The 17,898-nt window shown below is 37.2% G+C and overlaps 1 protein-coding gene across 1 annotated transcript; it reads right to left on the bottom strand.

Annotated features, from left to right (window-relative positions):
- Positions 1-1,756: 1,756 nt before the first annotated feature.
- LOC149253964 (benzyl alcohol O-benzoyltransferase-like) lies at positions 1,757-3,193 on the bottom strand. Its single transcript, XM_089454642.1, has 2 exons — positions 2,762-3,193; positions 1,757-2,671 (listed from the first exon to the last, which is right to left on the bottom strand). The coding sequence occupies exons 1-2, from the start codon at positions 3,191-3,193 to the stop codon at positions 1,757-1,759; spliced, it is 1,347 nt and encodes a 448-aa protein (XP_089310768.1).
- Positions 3,194-17,898: the final 14,705 nt, after the last annotated feature.

The following is a 17,898-nucleotide window of genomic DNA, read 5'->3' on the forward strand; positions in this document are numbered from 1 at the left end:
AATGTTAAGCTACTATCTATTTTGGTACTGGTATAAGACATTAGGATTTTGTTTTGTATCGGATGGGCATTTTTACATATCATGTGAATGATTGTAACATATTATCAATATTAAGACAGAGTAATAATCATGATTGAATTATTTTTTCCCTGTTGGGCAAAGGCATTTGTACTATTTAGCAAGATACATGCTAATCTTGATAGCTTATTCTATAGCATCACATATATACATATGTTGGGATTTATTTACCGAATAAGCTTTTGAATAGGAATTTTGATGTACGTAGTAGCCATGACCATTGAAAAGTCTAAGTATGGTTGTGGGTGGCCTATGATCAGAAAGTGAGGTAGCGAAACATTCATATGGAAAAGCATAAGTACAATAGTATGGATCAACACAGACATCATATAGTGCAGCATATAGTTTCAACGCAAAGGCAATAAGTGCACAATAGTCAAATAACTAGATAACTATTTTATGAAAAGGATTGTTCATCACATAGAAGACATGTGTGCTCTATTTTTTCCATTTGTTTTCATCGTATCTCTTCAATTTTGCATTGTGCATTAGTCTACATCTATCTCTACACCTAGTTTTTCTTGACTTGGGAAAAAAATTGTCGAGGGTTACCTTGGAAATATTGTCTAGAATGAAGTCATTACTATGCCTCTCTATTTTAGTGATGCTTAGTGCTAAGCAACGAAATATGTTGGTAAACTTACAAGATTGGATGTAAAAAGAATTAGCAATAAGCCTATTCTAACAACCCTTTCTTATGGCATGAATGAGAAGGAGGGCCTAGTTGTTGTGTTGAATCTTAGTGGGAGTATTTTCGATGTAACAATGCTTGAAATATCCAATGGTGTATTCGAGGCATGTTCCTTCTCTTGAGATGTTAGGTTATTTTACATTCATTATTTATTTCTTCTCATTCTCTACTTTATCACCCAAATTATTGTAACCTTGTTAGCTTTTTATTATAGGTAAAGGCCACAAATGGTGATAATTTTTTGGGAGTGAGGATTTTGATAATGGTCTGCTCCAGTATTTATTTGTTGAGCTCAAAAAGAAAAAAAAATAAAAAAATGACTTATCCTAGGATAAGCTAGCCTTACAAAGGCGAAGGTGGAGTTGATAGATTAATCTACCATTTATCACGAGTATAAAGCATTTGAATGTTACATTAACTCATTTGAAGTTTGAAATCTTAGCAGATCACTTAATCGAGAGAACAAGAATCCCTTCGAAGAGTTGTAAAAAACAAGCATGGATTACCACATTGGAATTGGATGAAGTTATTCTTATGGGAGGAATGTACCCGGTGCCAAGGGTTCAAGAGATTGTTGTTGAGATTTTTGGAAAGACGCCAAGTAAATGTGTTAATCCAGACGAGGCTATAACAATGGGTGCTGCCATCCAAAGTGGAATTTTGCGGGCTGATGTAATGGAACTTCTTTTACTCGATGTAACTCCACTTTCTCTTAGATTAGCAACACGGCGGGGTTTTCGCGAGGTTAATGAGAAGAAATATAACAATCTCAATGAATAAGAATCATATATTCTCAACTGATGAAACGAATCCCAATGACCTTTGTACCGTACACGACTCAAGAAGTTGCAGTGTGCCAATTTACTTCACAGAAATACAAGGACACTCTTGCGCAGTGTGCCGATTTTATTCACGTAAGAGCAACTTAATATTAGATTTTATTCAATTAACAGCAATTTAATATAATTAAGCTTAGAGATTGCTATTTTATAGGGAGGATCGTAGATATGGGACTGCGTTCTCGATAGCTTCATTGATTTCTGCTTCAAATATATGCACAGCAGCCGGCGGCAAACATACTGGAACCACTATGCCTTCCACCCCACTTCTGTTACGATAAGGGATGAGGAAGCTTGTCAAGCCCGCCATTGCCGCTGGTCCCACTCCACCTTGTGCTGGCCCGCCGTAGGCTGCTTTTCCCCACCCCAAATCCACATCTCCAAACCCGATCTTAGTACAGTCCGAGACCGCATAGGTGCCCACCACTGTGAAGATAGGGCGCCCTCTCAACTCCATCAAATCTATCACTGATCGCATGTACTCGCCATTCACGCTCATTTTCGCTTGGCGGATCAACTTCACAGCGAAGGACAACGGTTTGGTTGCCAGCTCTCCTGCGGTCGTCTTAGCGCACGCGAAAAGGATCGCATTACCGTAGAAGTTTTCGGGAATCGGCGGGTCGAATCTCGCTCGGCCATCCAGCATGAATATGAACCGAATTTCCTGTTCAGAGGGCAGTTGGAGAGCCCTCGTTCTGGAACGCCACAAACAGGCCGATAGAACTTCAAAGGTCGGGCACTTGCCTTGCCCTACTGCTTGTCTCTTCAGCGACTCGATCTCCTTCGGTCCGAAAAAGAATGATCTCTGCCCCATCTCCTTCACGTTCGCCATCTGCCCGTCTTTGTCTTCGATTTGATCATATTCGTAGTGGGGGAATTTAACTGTGGGATTCGTCCGCGGTCGGAGGATTTCTCTTTCCCAGACTGGACAAACCGAAGGCCTCGCAGCCCCTCTCGCCATTTCGCCGAGAGCTTTCAAGAATTGAACGAGGCCAAGCGCGTCGCTCATGGTGTGATTCAAACTAAACGCGAAAATGAACCCTCCGCATCTCAACCGCGTTACCTGAAATATAGTGATAAGCAACACGTTAAAAAAACATAATTTCGACTGGAATATGAATTGCGTTCATCAAAAAATGAGTTATCAATTAACCTGAATGAGGAGGAGGGGAGAATTGGTAATAGTTTCAGAGCTCGGCACATCATGCAGCAGATCAGCCAAGCAGGGGAAAGGCGGGTGCAGGTCTCCGAATTCCTCCATGGAAACGTCGGCATCAGCTTCCACAAACAGCACGCCTTCGCTCGTGCAGTCCACGACGAGCTTACCGAACGGCGCTTCTCTCAATCTTCCGGCAAAAGGATAGTAAAACACCAAAACCTTCGCCAGCGCCTCTCTGATAACTTTGGCGGGATCCTCACCTTTTTTCGACGGATCGAACCGATAGAATTGAAGGTTGGGAATATGAAATCTGAGAGACAGTTGATCATCTAGATTGGAAAGGTATAGCAACCCTTTGGGAGTAGGCAGGAGAGGATCGACAAGGATAGCCGGCTTTCTGGTGACCTTCATATTCAGAGCAGCCATGAAAACAAAGCTGTGGAGAATCAATGAAAGGCTATGAAGCGAGCACGCAATCGAAGATGGATGAGACGCTGAAGCCTGTGTTTGGTGAGATATATATAAATCGAAGCCCGCCTTTTTCTACTGCTGTGACCAGTATAACGAATACCAGCCGCCATGAAAGACTAAACATGAAAGATGTAAAACAAAGGTGACGTCATATGTTTTTATGGAATTGGATTCTTAAATTTTTATTTTTATAATATTTTTTTTTTTAAATTCAAGCAAATGGTATTATAAGTCATAGTATTAGTAAATAGTATTGTATACAGGTTAAATTTTATATAGAATATTTGTAAATTGAAATTTATTTTCAAAGTAATTATTTTTTATTAATTGAGTATTATATAAAGTCAATTATGTGTTTTTCAGATATGTGGTATTGACAAGTCATAGTATTAGCCCATCATATTGTAACAAAAACTATTTAGAAAGTTGGAATTTATAAACAAAGTAATTTTTTTTTTTGTTTTTTAATTAAATTTGTTAACTAAAAAAATTTCATGTGAAAGAGTATTATATAAAGTCAATTAAGGTTTTTCCAAGTATATAATATTGATAAGCCATAGTATTAACCAATAGTAGTGTATCCATGTCAATTTTCTAGAATATTTATAAGTATATACATAAGTCAAAAGTTGAAATTTACCTTTCAAGTAATTTTTTTTGTTTTTGTTTTATAAATTTATTAATTAAAAAATTCTCATGTGAAATAGTATCATATAAAGTCAATTATGGTAATTATTTATTTACTTTTAATTATACTTATTAATTAAAAATTTCTCATGTTAAATAGTGTCATATAAAGTCAATTAGGGTTTTTTCAGGTATGTGGTATTGATAAGCCATAGTATTAGCCCATGGTATTGTAACAAAGACTATTTAGAAATTAAGAATCTCCTTGATAAAGTAAGGGTAAGTCTTTAATTTGTTGTGCAAGTGATTAAGTGGATGGTAGAAATTTAATTTACATAATATTTTAAAATAGTTTTAATAATAGATATTTAATTTACAAAATATTTTAGTAGATGAAAACTTGAGATTTATTTCAAAAATAGTTATACTCTTTCAATATTTTTAATTAAATTGATTAATTTTAAAAATGTCATATTCATGTCATATAAATATGAGTTGTGTTTCTTTTGGCATGTAGTATTACTAAGTCATGAGATTGGCCTTTGATATTGCGACAAAGTCTATTTATCGTAATAAATTTTATGATATAGTTTTAATAATAGATATTTAATTTACAAAATGTTTTAGAATATTTTTCGATGTACTAATAGGTGAAAACTTGAGATTTATTTCAGAAATAGTTATACTCCTTCAACATTTTTAATTAAATTGATAATTAAAAAAATGTCATATTCATGTCATACAAATATGAGTTATGTTTTTTTTGCAATGAGGTATTACTAAGTCATGAGATTGACTTTTGATATTGCGACAAAGTCTATTTATACAAACATCAATAATCTCACTCTAAGAAATGGTAAAAATATTTAACTTTCACTCTCAACCATAAATAATATATTTTGATGTCAATATTAAACAACATAATCTTATATGATCAACTTTATATAGAAATAAAGTAGTAAAAAGTTTAAAAAGAAATATATATATATATATATATATATATATGAATTAATTGAATTTCCTTTTTAGTTTATTTTTTTTATATATATAAGATCAACGTGTAGACATTTTATTCAAATTTTGAACTCTAACATAAGTTTTCATCTCAAGAGATTTGATCCCTCTCAGTTCTTACTAGATCCATGATTAAGATGGATCTTGTTAATAACAATTTATGTTAACCACTTTTAATGATAACCTTAATCACGTTTCTAACAAGATCTAAGAGGGATCAAAACTTTTGAGTTGAAAACTTCGTAAAATTTGAATAAAATATTTTCATTTTGATCTTCTAGTATATATAGAGAGAGACCATTTGTAATTTCACCTTGTAATTTTTCATTGTTTATGTTGCATTTTTGAATGTATAAAATGGATCAAAATTTACATGGGCATAGTAGTGAGATTGCTTAAAATGTTTCACCTACTACTATAGATCCATTTTAAGCACAAATTTAAAATCAGTAGAGAGGGATCAAATTTCTTCAGGTGAAAACTTAGTTTAGAGTGCAACAAACAATGTGTAGTTTTTCATTGTATTTTTGAATGCTATAGAGATTGTAAAATATGTACATTGAAATGATTTTTTATTATTAATATATTTTTAAGTATATGTCAATATTAATTCATATTAAAATATTGTATTCACAACCCGCATTGCATATTTTATTCTATACAATTTTATATATTTTTTAAGATGTCAACTCCAAGTTGAGCACTGACATACTTACACATCATCATACTGCGATGCAGAATGACCCAATTTTATATATTTTTTAAGATGTCAACTCCAAGTTGAGCACTGACATACTTACACATCATCATACGACCCACTTTTATATATATTTTAAGATGTCAACTCCAAGTTTAGCACTGACATACTTACACATCATCATACTGCGATGCAGAATGGCAGAATGACCCAATTTTATATATTTTTTAAGATGTCAACTCCAAGTTGAGCACTGACATACTTACACATCATCATACTGCGATGCAGAATGACCCAATTTTATATATTTTTTAAGATGTCAACTCCAAGTTGAGCACTGACATACTTACACATCATCATACGACCCACTTTTATATATATTTTAAGATGTCAACTCCAAGTTTAGCACTGACATACTTACACATCATCATACTGCGATGCAGAATGGCAGAATGACCCAATTTTATATATTTTTTAAGATGTCAACTCCAAGTTGAGCACTGACATACTTACACATCATCATACTGCGATGCAGAATGACCCCCTCTCGACTCAATAATTTATTTATTTATTATTTTATTTTATTTTTTCAGTTGCTTTATATAATGTATATATAGTTTTTGATGCAGAATGGCAGAATGACCCAATTTTATATATTTTTTAAGATGTCAACTCCAAGTTGAGCACTGACATACTTACACATCATCATACTGCGATGCAGAATGACCCCCTCTCGACTCAATAATTTATTTATTTATTATTTTATTTTATTTTTTCAGTTGCTTTATATAATGTATATATAGTTTTTAACGCTATATACAGTTTTTACCGATCCTTCATAGTATGGACATAGAATGAGATTATTGATGTTTATTATACTTTTAATCAAACAAACCAAACACATATATTTATTTTAGATATCATGTTTTGGGATTCAACTGGGTTAAGTAAGTCATGACCATTTCCATGAGAGGTAGTCATAACTGACTAATTTCTCATCATTTTGAATAGTCCACTTAACACTCATTGCATCAGGTGATGCTCACAGGGGTGAAGAAGTGGGATTGAAACTAGCAAAAATAAATCACAAATCATCACTCATATATTCATTTTTATTTTTTTATTATTATTATATATATATATATGGAAAATAAATAATTTAAAATAAAAACTAGTACAACCACATTATTAAAAATACTTGATGTAGCTTTTTAAATTTAAAAAAACAAAAATAATGCTTACCTTAACAATAACAAATTAAAAAATAGTCATAAAAATATTTGTATATCTTTCACAAATAAATACTTCAATTTCCAGTTTAATTTCACAAAGAGATAATGTAATTAGTGTAATTTCACAGAGAGATAATGTAATTAATGCACAATTTCCTCATTATTTAATATGGAGCGGAAAAGTGGTATTTAAAATATTATGCTAAGAAGCTAATAGACAATAATGACCTTTGTAGTGGAATCTGGTGATACAATTTTAGGTGAGATTGTGAATTTTTGTTGTTCAAAATACTCGACCTTGGGATTCTTAAAAAATTGTAGATTAAACAACTTGATCTTGTGATTCTTAAAAATCTCCGCTTAATATTGAGTAAAATTAATCGTAAAAAAATACAAAAATAATTTAACTTCCTTTTGTTAGGATATTCCGACACATACACATAGGAAATACTTAAGTATAACTCGGTCTAGTGTAGAGTTAGGTAAAATGTGTTTCTCTACTATGTACTTTTGTAACTTACAATCCGACAGTCACGATATGTAGTGATCCGATGGTTCATTCTCTCTCCTCGGTATTACCGACACTTGATTCGTGGCTTAACACCCGATTGGTCCATGATCTCTATTTAAAGAGCATGGGGGGTCATTTTTAGGGTAATCGTTCATGAGAGAAGCTTATGTAAATTTTCATTATTTTATTAATAAATTGTTAAACACACATGGGTAGCAAGAGAAAATATGAAAGATAAAACATGCAATACATTTTTTATTAACATGAGATATACATTTATAGTACAATATGTGACTCTTGGGTTTCAGATCCCAAGGTCTCTTCGACTGCTTTGGTCTATTCGGTTTCCACACTAACCCATTTAGGATTAGGTGTCCAACATTCCCCCCCTTAATCTGAAGGGTTATGTATGAGTCCAAGAAGAGAGCTGTAATACAAAATGTGCAAAAAATGCATAGCAGCAATAGGCTGAATGTGCTCTATGAAATGTTGGTATAAAGGGCGGTGGTTTAAGGATGACCACCAACACTAGAACGCTTAGTGCAGTTCCCGGAACTCTTCCAAAACTGGCAAGAAACTAAAGTTTTCTGCTAGAGGAAGTGATCTGATTGTTTTAAAGAGGGAAATCTTCAACCATAAAAGGGAGGTCTCACCCCGCATAAAAGGTAAAACTTCAACCTGAAAAGGGAAGTCTCAACCTGTGATGGTTTAAGGATAACCAACAACTCTGGAATGCTTAATGCAATTCCTGGAACTCTTCCAAAGCTGGCAAGAAGCTGGTGTCTTCTGCTAGAGGAAGTGTTCTCAATTGTGTTCCTGGAATTCTTCTAAAGTTGGCAAGAAGATGAAGTCTTCTGCTAGAGGAAGTGTCCCAGATTGCCAACTGAAGGCATGTTCACGGGCATCTTTGTCTCTGGCTACAACTCTGAAACTGGTGTGGCAGGTTGTGGCTCAGGCTCGCTTGATGTGGCTTTGAAGCTTGTAGATGACCATCATTTCCCCCCCTGTCAGATACAAGGTGAGAAGATGGAGAAAACTCAACTGCAAGACTGTTCAATACTCTAGAACAAGTTCTAACATGCGTTTGGAATATCTTCTTGGCTGTTGATGCCCATTGCCAAGAAGCGATCCATCCAAGATGAATCTTTGTTCTTGCAGGGTGTTTGTTGCTGAAGCATCTGTGTGAAGAATGACTGGTTTTATAACAGTTCTTACATGGATGAAGATCAAAACAGTGATCTTTCAAATGGCCAACTCGGTCACAGTGTTGGAATTTCATGATCTGTTGTTGTTGTTGCTGTGGAAGAGGGGCAGAATCTGGAACAACTGAAGCTGAACTGTCATGAGGAGCAGGTGAACTGTCATGAATGAATCCAGCACTCTGAAGCTGAATGAGCTTTGAGTAGTCTGGAATATGAAAGGACAAGTCCTTGTCATATCCAAGACCAGTTCTGTGCTTGTTGTGGACAAGCTGTTCCCAAGGTCCGATGATGGGCTTGGGAAGTTCAGACTGAGTTTCTGCATCTGCATGTACAATTGCTGCTTTATTGGGTACTGGATCTGAATGAACTTGAACAATATTGACTTGCTGTTTATGGGAGTCTGCTTCATTGTTCTGAACAGAAACAGGTTCAGAATGACTCCTTCATTTTAATTCTTCTTATTGTAGTTGTGCTTCAAGCTGCAAAAAATCAATTTTCTCTTGTGCATATTGTAGACATGTCTGAATTTCTGAGAGAGAGCCTTTGCTGATTAGGAATGTGTCATCAAGAGTAGATTGTATAAGAGTTTTCATGAACTCTAATACTTCACTGATTCTGGCCATTTTCCTTCAAGACTGCATATGTTGACCCTTATTTTCGTCTTTAAGAGTCTTGGAGCAGTTGTTTTTCTTTTCACCGATCTTTTTCTGTTTATGCTCGGGGCTCTTCAGCAAAGCCTTCCACATGAAGCTTCAATTCAACGCACATTTGTTTGCTCCATTACATGGAAATTTCACTATTTTACAAATAACTCTTCTGCCCACAAATACTCTTGTTATGAACTTTTGTAATTAAAAGGTGTCTCTATCGTTAACACCCGGGGACGACCTTTGAGACTGCTGCAACAATTAATTTGTGAAATGAAGCCCTTATGACTACTTTTCTTCGGATATAAACTACTTTTCTTCGAATATAAATAAAACATTAAGAAGAGAGTCCAAAGGTGCAATAAACTTATGGTTCTTGGAATATAATAAATTCAAACTGTTCTGAGTAGCTCCTTCCAATGTATGTTTTTGACAAAAATCAGTTGGCTTTATATTCTCAGCTTCATGAAATATGTACTTTTGTCCAAAGCCAGGCCCTTAAAATTATTGGAAAAATTGCTAATATTAGAAACAATGCCCCAAGTTGAGGATTTGAAATGCCGATCTTTCTGGAAGATGAACAGAAAGATGAATACTGTGGCAAATTTTTCAAGAAACCAAAGGAGGCTCGGCACGGCAGTCACAATTCGTTTGAGTGCCCAATAATCCCACGCAAAGAAGAGTTTATCAATCCGAAAATTTAAGGTGCCTGTCGTAGCTGGATTTTCGTTGTGGAAGTCCGTGGAAAACCTGTGCTTGCGCAGTTGTCTGTTTCAACTGGATTTTCGCTGTGACAATCCTGTAGTTACATAGTTTACAATCCAAATGGATGACCGGTCAGATAACAACGTTCTTCAAAGCAAGGCAGCAACATTTATATGGAGCAAAGAGCGTTCAATTGACATATCAGCGCCACTCTGCCAAAGCTTTTGGTATCATTGCAGAGAAAAAGAGTAGGAGATGGCTCGTTGGCAATGCGGTCAACGGGTCAATATAAAATCGTTGGATGGAGGTGAAATTCGTTGTGACAATCAGCGTTTCAAAGGCCACGACTTACAAATCAGCGGCAGCTCCACCAACTCGAGTGGAGAATATGAATGAACAGTCGCATACAATCACTTTACGTCGTTCTACTAGGAAAAGAAAAGTTTCTTTCAATCTAGAAGATTATGATATAGATACTACAGACACAGAGGATGCAGATTTGATGAGACGCAACAACAGCACATCTCCACGCAGAGATATCAAAACCACGGTAGCCACGCATATCAGATTCATTAATAAGACAGTAATTTAAAAACTACGCATTGATACTTTTTCATCCACATTCTCACACATTGGAATTTTACGCTTCCACTGCGCTTATTTAAAACAGCATTCAAACTTATTTAAAACAGCAGCTCTACGTTTTTATTCTTGTGAAACAGATTCCACTTTGTTTTGTTGCCCACGAAATCACGCATCATACATGTACGCGCTGTGACCATCTCCAACAGAAGAAGAAGAAAATGCTGAAACTCAAAGGTTTGGGTACTCAAATTCTGCGCGGCGCTGCTACCAGGCGCTTACAACCTCTCTGCACGCCCTTCAGTTCCAGCCACTGGTATTCCAAGGTTGTGATAGCTAGTTTTAATAATGAATTTTCTGAGACCTCCAGCTTATCTTCGAGTCTGGGCCACTATGCATGACAGTGGGAGGAGGCTAGAGTTGTGTTGGGTACTTCACCAGTAGATAGCAGGTACTTCACTATTATAAGCTGCAACGCAGTCAATAGCACAAAAAATAAGGACTAACGACACTATACCGCAACAACAATGAGTGTCCCAATGCCGATACTGAACATTACGTTGTTATAAGGGCAAAACATAACTGAACAAACTGCCGACCAGAGAAATTCCCTAGGAAACAGCTCAATTAACCTTTTTTTTTCCAATATGCAACATACCAAATACGCCTTTCATTCATACGGTTTTCAATAAATACCATACCAATTTTTCATACACAGTTTCCAATATACACCATACGCCTTTCACTATATGGAGCTCAACACAATGTGCAGTCTTCAAAAAAGGGAGCATACGGCAAGTTTGAAAACAACACAATCACGGTTATCGGCCATCCAAACTTGTTTAATCACATAATGCAGCGATGTTAGCGTATCTCAAATTAGTCAACGCATCATTCAGTGCATCAACATGCATAGTTCACACAAACCAATGTTCATTTGGCAATTCGAACCAATTTTAAGGCAGAGACAGTCCAATGCTCAACTGAATGCACAATATTCCCTTTCTTTTAAATCAATGGAATAGAATGTCAACCATATGATTCTCGATCATTTGCATTCACTATGTTCCCACAGAGGATGGCTCGAATATATAACATTCAACGCAGAATGGAGGCACGAGACTTGGGCTCGCATCTGACCAAAACGACCTTTGTTGTCGATGCCACTCATCATGAGATATCTCAGCAAGAGATATATTAATTGAACAATGAAAGATACACACTCATCGTTGCGTCAAAAATTGAAAAAGGAATAGCACAGGTCAACAATTCAAACCGGATTTCATCGTGATAGGGGTTTCGTCTAGCATTTATTTAACATTGCTTTCATTGTTTCATTCAACTACTACATTGCGCAGATATATCACGTGCATGCAGTATTCAATGTTGCCTTCCAGCGAAATTATCAAACGCAGAGAATAAGTGGAGAATCACAGGTGAATAACAGACAGAGAGGAGCGTTTTGTATGCAGAGAGCAGCGTTTTGTATGCAAGTGGAGCAGCAACAGGAAAAGCATTTAGGCCAGTGGAAACGTCAGAGAAGGAGAATAATGATGCGTTCAGGCCAGTGGAAGCGTCAGACTAGCGCTCAAGTGTTTCAGTGTCAGGTCAGAATGACAGCGCAGAAGAGCAGGGTGCAGGTTTTACAAATGGTATATGGCAAACAGACAAACATTCATGGACAGATGCGTTATATGGCAGAGGGCGAGGACTGCTCACAATAGAGGAATGGTAGCGCTGATAGAGGTAACATCCTCTATTCTAAGAAATGCTCAGAAAAGTATAATCAATAGGAGAGCATTGGTTTACAAAGGCCACAGAAACATGTGGCTCACACTAATTATGCGGGGCAGGAATAAACCTGGCTTTGATACCATGTTAAACACAAATGGGCAGCAAGAGAAAATATGAAAGATAAAACATGCAATACATTTTTTATTAACATGAGATATACATTTATAGTACAATATGTGACTCTTGGGTTTCAGATCCCAAGGTCTCTTGGACTGTTTTGGTCTATTCGGCTTCCACACTAACCCATTTAGGATTAGGTGTCCAACATTATGCCTGAAGTGGCCGCGTTGGCTCAGGCCGTGGACTGTTTCCCTCTTTGAGGGTTTTAACCACATCAACAATACTGGTGTATTGATCTGTGATCTGTTTGTGAGCGGTGTCATTTGGTGTTCTGTCTGAGGAACTTACCCTGTAAATTCCTACATGGTATCAGAGCTATTTGAGGGCCGCATCCATTGGTAATCCAAATCTGAAGCCGGTAGAACTGCATCCAATTACCATTTCCTATATCTACTATTTCTGACTGCTCTATTGTGTTAGGAGCATCTGTTCCAGTGAGGAACCCCTTTCGTTTCACGCGAAAAGGTTTCTGGTAGCCCTAGCTATGTCATTTTTAAGATCTGGAGGTATATAGTGTTTATTTGTAGTTTCTAGTTATTTTCTCTCTGTTTATTTCGGTTTATTTAGCTCTTTGTTTTTTTAATTATTGGATCTATACCTTTCATTTCTGAATATTCTCTTTGCCCCGCGACTCTGTGCATCTGGACAAATCAGAAACAGAGAGGAATGATTTTTCTCATGCGTATGCTCTTTTCTGCCGCGCCTTAATGTGATCTCAGAAAATCAGAAACATTGAGGAAAATATATAGTTTCTGCCTAAAGCTAACTTCAAGTCGGAAGGTTTGTTTTTTTTCTTGTATGTTCGTGTTGGGTTTTGTGTTTTTTGTTTTTTAGGGAAAAAAGAGCTTTTACAAGTAAGCACGCAGCCCAAAGCTTCAGTGACTTTGAAAAAAAAAAAACCCTTCCTCTTTTCCAAAATTTAGTAACCTTTTAATCTGGCTCACTTGGTCCAAAGCTACTTTATGAGAATAGAGGTCTTGAGTTCAAGTCTTTCTTGGTCCAAAGCTACTTTATTAGATTAAGTTTGGAAAGGGGGTAGATTTTTTTAATATAACATTATCATTCATTTCCACACATTCCCACACTTCGTCAGTATCTTCAACAACTTTTCTTCAAAAAGCCATAACTTCTTCATCCGGAAGCCATTTTCAGAGCCGTTTTTTTTAATCAGCCTATTTTTTCGAGATCTTTCCATTGGAACACTTATTTTCAGCATATACAGCTTCAGTTTCTATTAAAAATGGAAAGTCCATGCCAAGTTATTCTTGACAGCACCAACTACTTCCAATGGTGGTCCTACATTGTGGATTTACTTAGAAGTAAAGGTCTTTACCGAATAGCCTCAGGTCAAGAAACCAAACCGAAAGATGAAGATAAGGCAGCCAAATGGGAAAATAGGAAAGATCAAGCACGTGGGTTGATAGGGATGTCTATTTCTCCAGACCTTAGATTCCATATCACAGAACTTGATACTCCTAATGAAGCAATGAAACAGATCACTAAAGTTTTTGGAATTAAAAATGAACTTAGAGCCCATCAACTTGAAAATGAGTTGCTTACATTGGACCCCAATAATTTTCCTTCCATTGAAGAATTTCTGTCTAAGTTCAAGACCCTTAGACTTCTCTTGGAAGGTGTTAAGGTTAAGAAAGAAGATGGTAACCTTATATATTCCATTCTTACTAAGTTGGGACCAGCCTACTCTGTATTTGTTTCCGCCTTCCATTCTACAAGAGAAGCCTTCATTTCTCAAGGACAAGCCTACAAGTCCCCTTCCTTTGATTCCTTTTGTGATTCTTTAATAAGATAATAGGAAAAACTCTTACACCTTGGTCTTCTTAATCTTGGAAACTCTTCTAAGAAAGCCTTAGTCGTCCAGCAACAACCAAATTCAAAGAATCCTAGAAGTCGTATCCTAAAAAGAATGGTCCTAAACCAAACAATGGTCCTAAGCAATTTCAGCCTCAAAATGAAAAAATCATTTCAACAAAATGATAAAGCAAATAAAAACAAAGGGAAGAAGATTGATAGACATTGCCACTTTTGTAATTGAGATGGCCACTTAGAATCCAAATGCTTTAAGAAGATGTAAGCCTTGGAAGCAACAATGAAGAAGCATAACATCCATTTTGAGCACTCTTCAACTTCAACTTCATCTTCAGGAATAACACTTTCTGCATGTGGTTGTCAAACATCTCGGTTTGGATATGCACTAAATGTATCTTCTTCTTCTAATTCTCATGAGTGGCTCACTGATTATGGAGCTTCTTATCACATGGCCAAAAACAAAGCCATGCTTTCTTCTTTAAATGATTGTAACACCAAAAATATATATGTTGGTGATGATATATTTCTTAGTGTTGTAGGAACTGGAATTGTTCATATAGACAATGGTCAATTTAATGATGTATTATGTGTTCCAACCTTATCCTGCAACCTTTTATCTGTATATCAGATAACTCATTCAGGTGAAGGTAAAATCGTTGAATTTTCACCTCACGATGTTGTAATTAAGGACCTAAGAGATCTAGACAGATTTTAGCCACTAGCATTGCTGATGATTCTAAAGGGAGCGATAGTTTAAGAAGAATACCCAGGTGCCAAAATGAACTCTATCCACCTTGTTCTTTCCCTTGCTGCCTCTTTCAAATGGGAAGTCCATCAGATGGATGTTAAATCTGCCTTCTTGCATGGGGACTTGCATGAAGTGTTGAGATTGCAACAAGATGATGAAGCTTAGTGAAAAGAGTCGCCTTCACTAAGTGGGCCCGCAGGCTCTTTTTGGCGCAAGTCTATTTTTAGACTATGTCTATTTTTAGACATATGGATCATGTCTATGTTTATGGATGATTGATCAAGTTGGGAAAAATAGATGGACTTCTATTTTTGATGAAAGTGTGAGTGATCACAGTGTGAGTGATCAAAGTCTATTTTTACACTGGCTGTCAAAAATAGAAAAGTCAAATATTATTATCTCACAATAATATTTGGACTATAAACTTAATCTTATTCTCTTGGAGCACTTCAGTTTGAGCTACAGAAGTGGCACATGCAGCTGTCAGAAGGAAATACGCTTTTCTTATGAGTCAGTTGAGTTGTTGCATGCATGACTTCAGTTAGAACTCAATCAGTTGAGTTTGGTGGAGTTGATTGTGGAGTTGATGGAGTTGTGTTTAGTTTAGCTTTGTTAAACTGGTTGTATTTAGTCTAACTGGCAAATAGAATAGAGATGAGTTGAGTGAATTAGTTATTAATTAATTCACAAGTTATTAACTCATAATACAACTAATGAATACATCAGTTAACTCAGTTGCATGTCAATGCATGTTCAGTTCAACATGGACAGGTGGTAGAGAATCAGATTGCTATCAGTTGTGACTATAGTTGTGCATCAAAGCTTGCACAATCAAGGGATTGAGTATGCCAATGAGTTTGCTCACGTATTTGGCCCACATTTTAGCCTTTTCTCACATCCACAAAGAGTGAGTGACTATTTTGCAGGTGAAAAACGAGTTTGGGAAGCCATTCTCATCAGTTCTTGAGCAGGTATTGAGCAGTGGAGGCAGGCAAGCAGTGGAAGAGATTTGGAGATCAGATCTGAGCTGTATTGTGTGTAACAGAGGTGGAGATACTTGTGAGAAGTATTATGTTGTGTAATGTTACATGACTCAATCATTAATATACAGATAGTTGGAGTTTTTAGCGCGATGCTTTCCCCGGGATACATACTGTGTTAATGTGTGAATGCTCTTGATGTTTTATTGTTATTGATGCTGCTATATTGTTGATCAACGTAGAGGAGCTTATGTATTGTGTATGTTTTCTGCAATAGTACATGATCAGGATAATCTCCATTGAATAGGTGTTAAATTATTCAAAATTTCTACATGGTATCGGAGCTGTTGATCATCAGATCTACTATTCAGGAAGTGTTTACATTCTATTTCTCTAGGCAGAGCCTGTAATCGGGCCAGGTAGCCTCTGGATTCATCCTTCCTTTGGAAGGTGAAATATCCGGTAAAAGCCCATACAATCAATCTCTGTACGAGAAATATTGTGTTCTCACGAATCTTAGATCCGAGGCGGTTGAGTTGGTTGCTGGTGGAATTCGAATTTGCAGCAGTGTTTTCTTGGTGACAACGCAGCAATGTCTTTCAACGGGTTGCGATTGGAGTATGCTCTTGAGGGCAGCTCAAACTATATTGCATGGAAGGACAGGATGGAGGCAGTATTGGATGATAACGGGTTGAAGGAGTTCATAGATACGGATATTCCAAAGCCTACTGATGCTACTCAAGCTGATGCTTGGCAAAAGAAGATCGCAAAATGTCGAAGTATTCTGTTGGAGGGCGTGAAGGATCACATTGTGTCCAGCCTCCATGGAAAGGCTACTCCATATTTGATGTGGAAATCATTAACAGAATTATTCCAAAGCAAGAGCGATCAGAGGAAGCTGGCACTCAAAGATAAACTCAGAAACATCAAATGCGAGAAGGGTGACAGTATTCCCAAGTATCTCACGAAGTTCACTCAGTGTCGAGATGAGCTGGGAAGTGTGGGGGTTACTATCGATGATGAGGACTTGGTGAGCTTGGCTCTCCTTGGTCTTCCGAAGAGTTGGCATTCCTATCAGGACTCTGTCAATGGTCGAGAGAAGTTGCGAGGATGGGAAAGACTATGGTCAGATCTTGTGCAGGAGGAGATCAGGCGGAGTACCAGGGACGGATCTTCGTCAAAGGGAGATGATGAAGAGAATTGCGCTTTGGCTGCCAAAGCAAAGAAAGGGAAGAGCAAGAAAGCTTCTCAGTTTGGTGCGAAAGGCAAGAAGCAGGATATGTCCAAGGTGAAGTGTTTTCACTGTCACCAGCATGGACACTATGCCACAAATTGTCCGCAGAAGAAGAAGAACAAGCAAGCTGCTGGATCTGCAGGGGGAGAGGCCTTAGCTTCTCAGTTTGAGCTTGATTTTTCATTGATCGCATGCTTGGTTTCAAGTGTGATGGGATGAGTGTGGTTCTTGGACAGTGGTGCGTCTTTTCACATGATGGGAGATAGAGATTTGTTCTCTAATCTGGAGGACAAAGATCTTGGAGTGCACATTGAGATGGGCGATGATGGTAGATACAGTGCGACCGGTATCGGTACCATTTCCTTTGAGAGGGAGTCTGGTAAACCCTTTTCATTGAAGGAAGTCATGCATGTTCCAGGATTGAAGAAGAATCTCATCTCAGTGGCGATGTTAGAAGACAAAGGGTATGATGTTGTTTTCAGCGAGGCAAAGGCCTTCCTGCGCAGCAAGACAACTAGTGAGACCCGGAAGATAGGGTTTCGAGTGAGGAACCTTTATCAGTTGCATGTAGATGGATGCGCAGTAATGGCAGGCAAGGCAGAAGGATTGGTGAGCCGGGATGATGGCGAGTTGTGGCACAGGAGATTGGATCACCTTCACCATGGAGCCTTGAAGATACTGTAGCAGATCACTACAACGCTTCCTAAAGGCACACTTGCGCAGTCAGATCAGTGCAAGGG

The sequence above is a fragment of the Pinus tabuliformis genome, chromosome 7 (genome assembly GCF_031772625.1).
Source record: "Pinus tabuliformis cultivar Carrire ecotype Pingquan chromosome 7, CPIR1, whole genome shotgun sequence".
NCBI lineage: Eukaryota > Viridiplantae > Streptophyta > Pinopsida > Pinales > Pinaceae > Pinus > Pinus tabuliformis.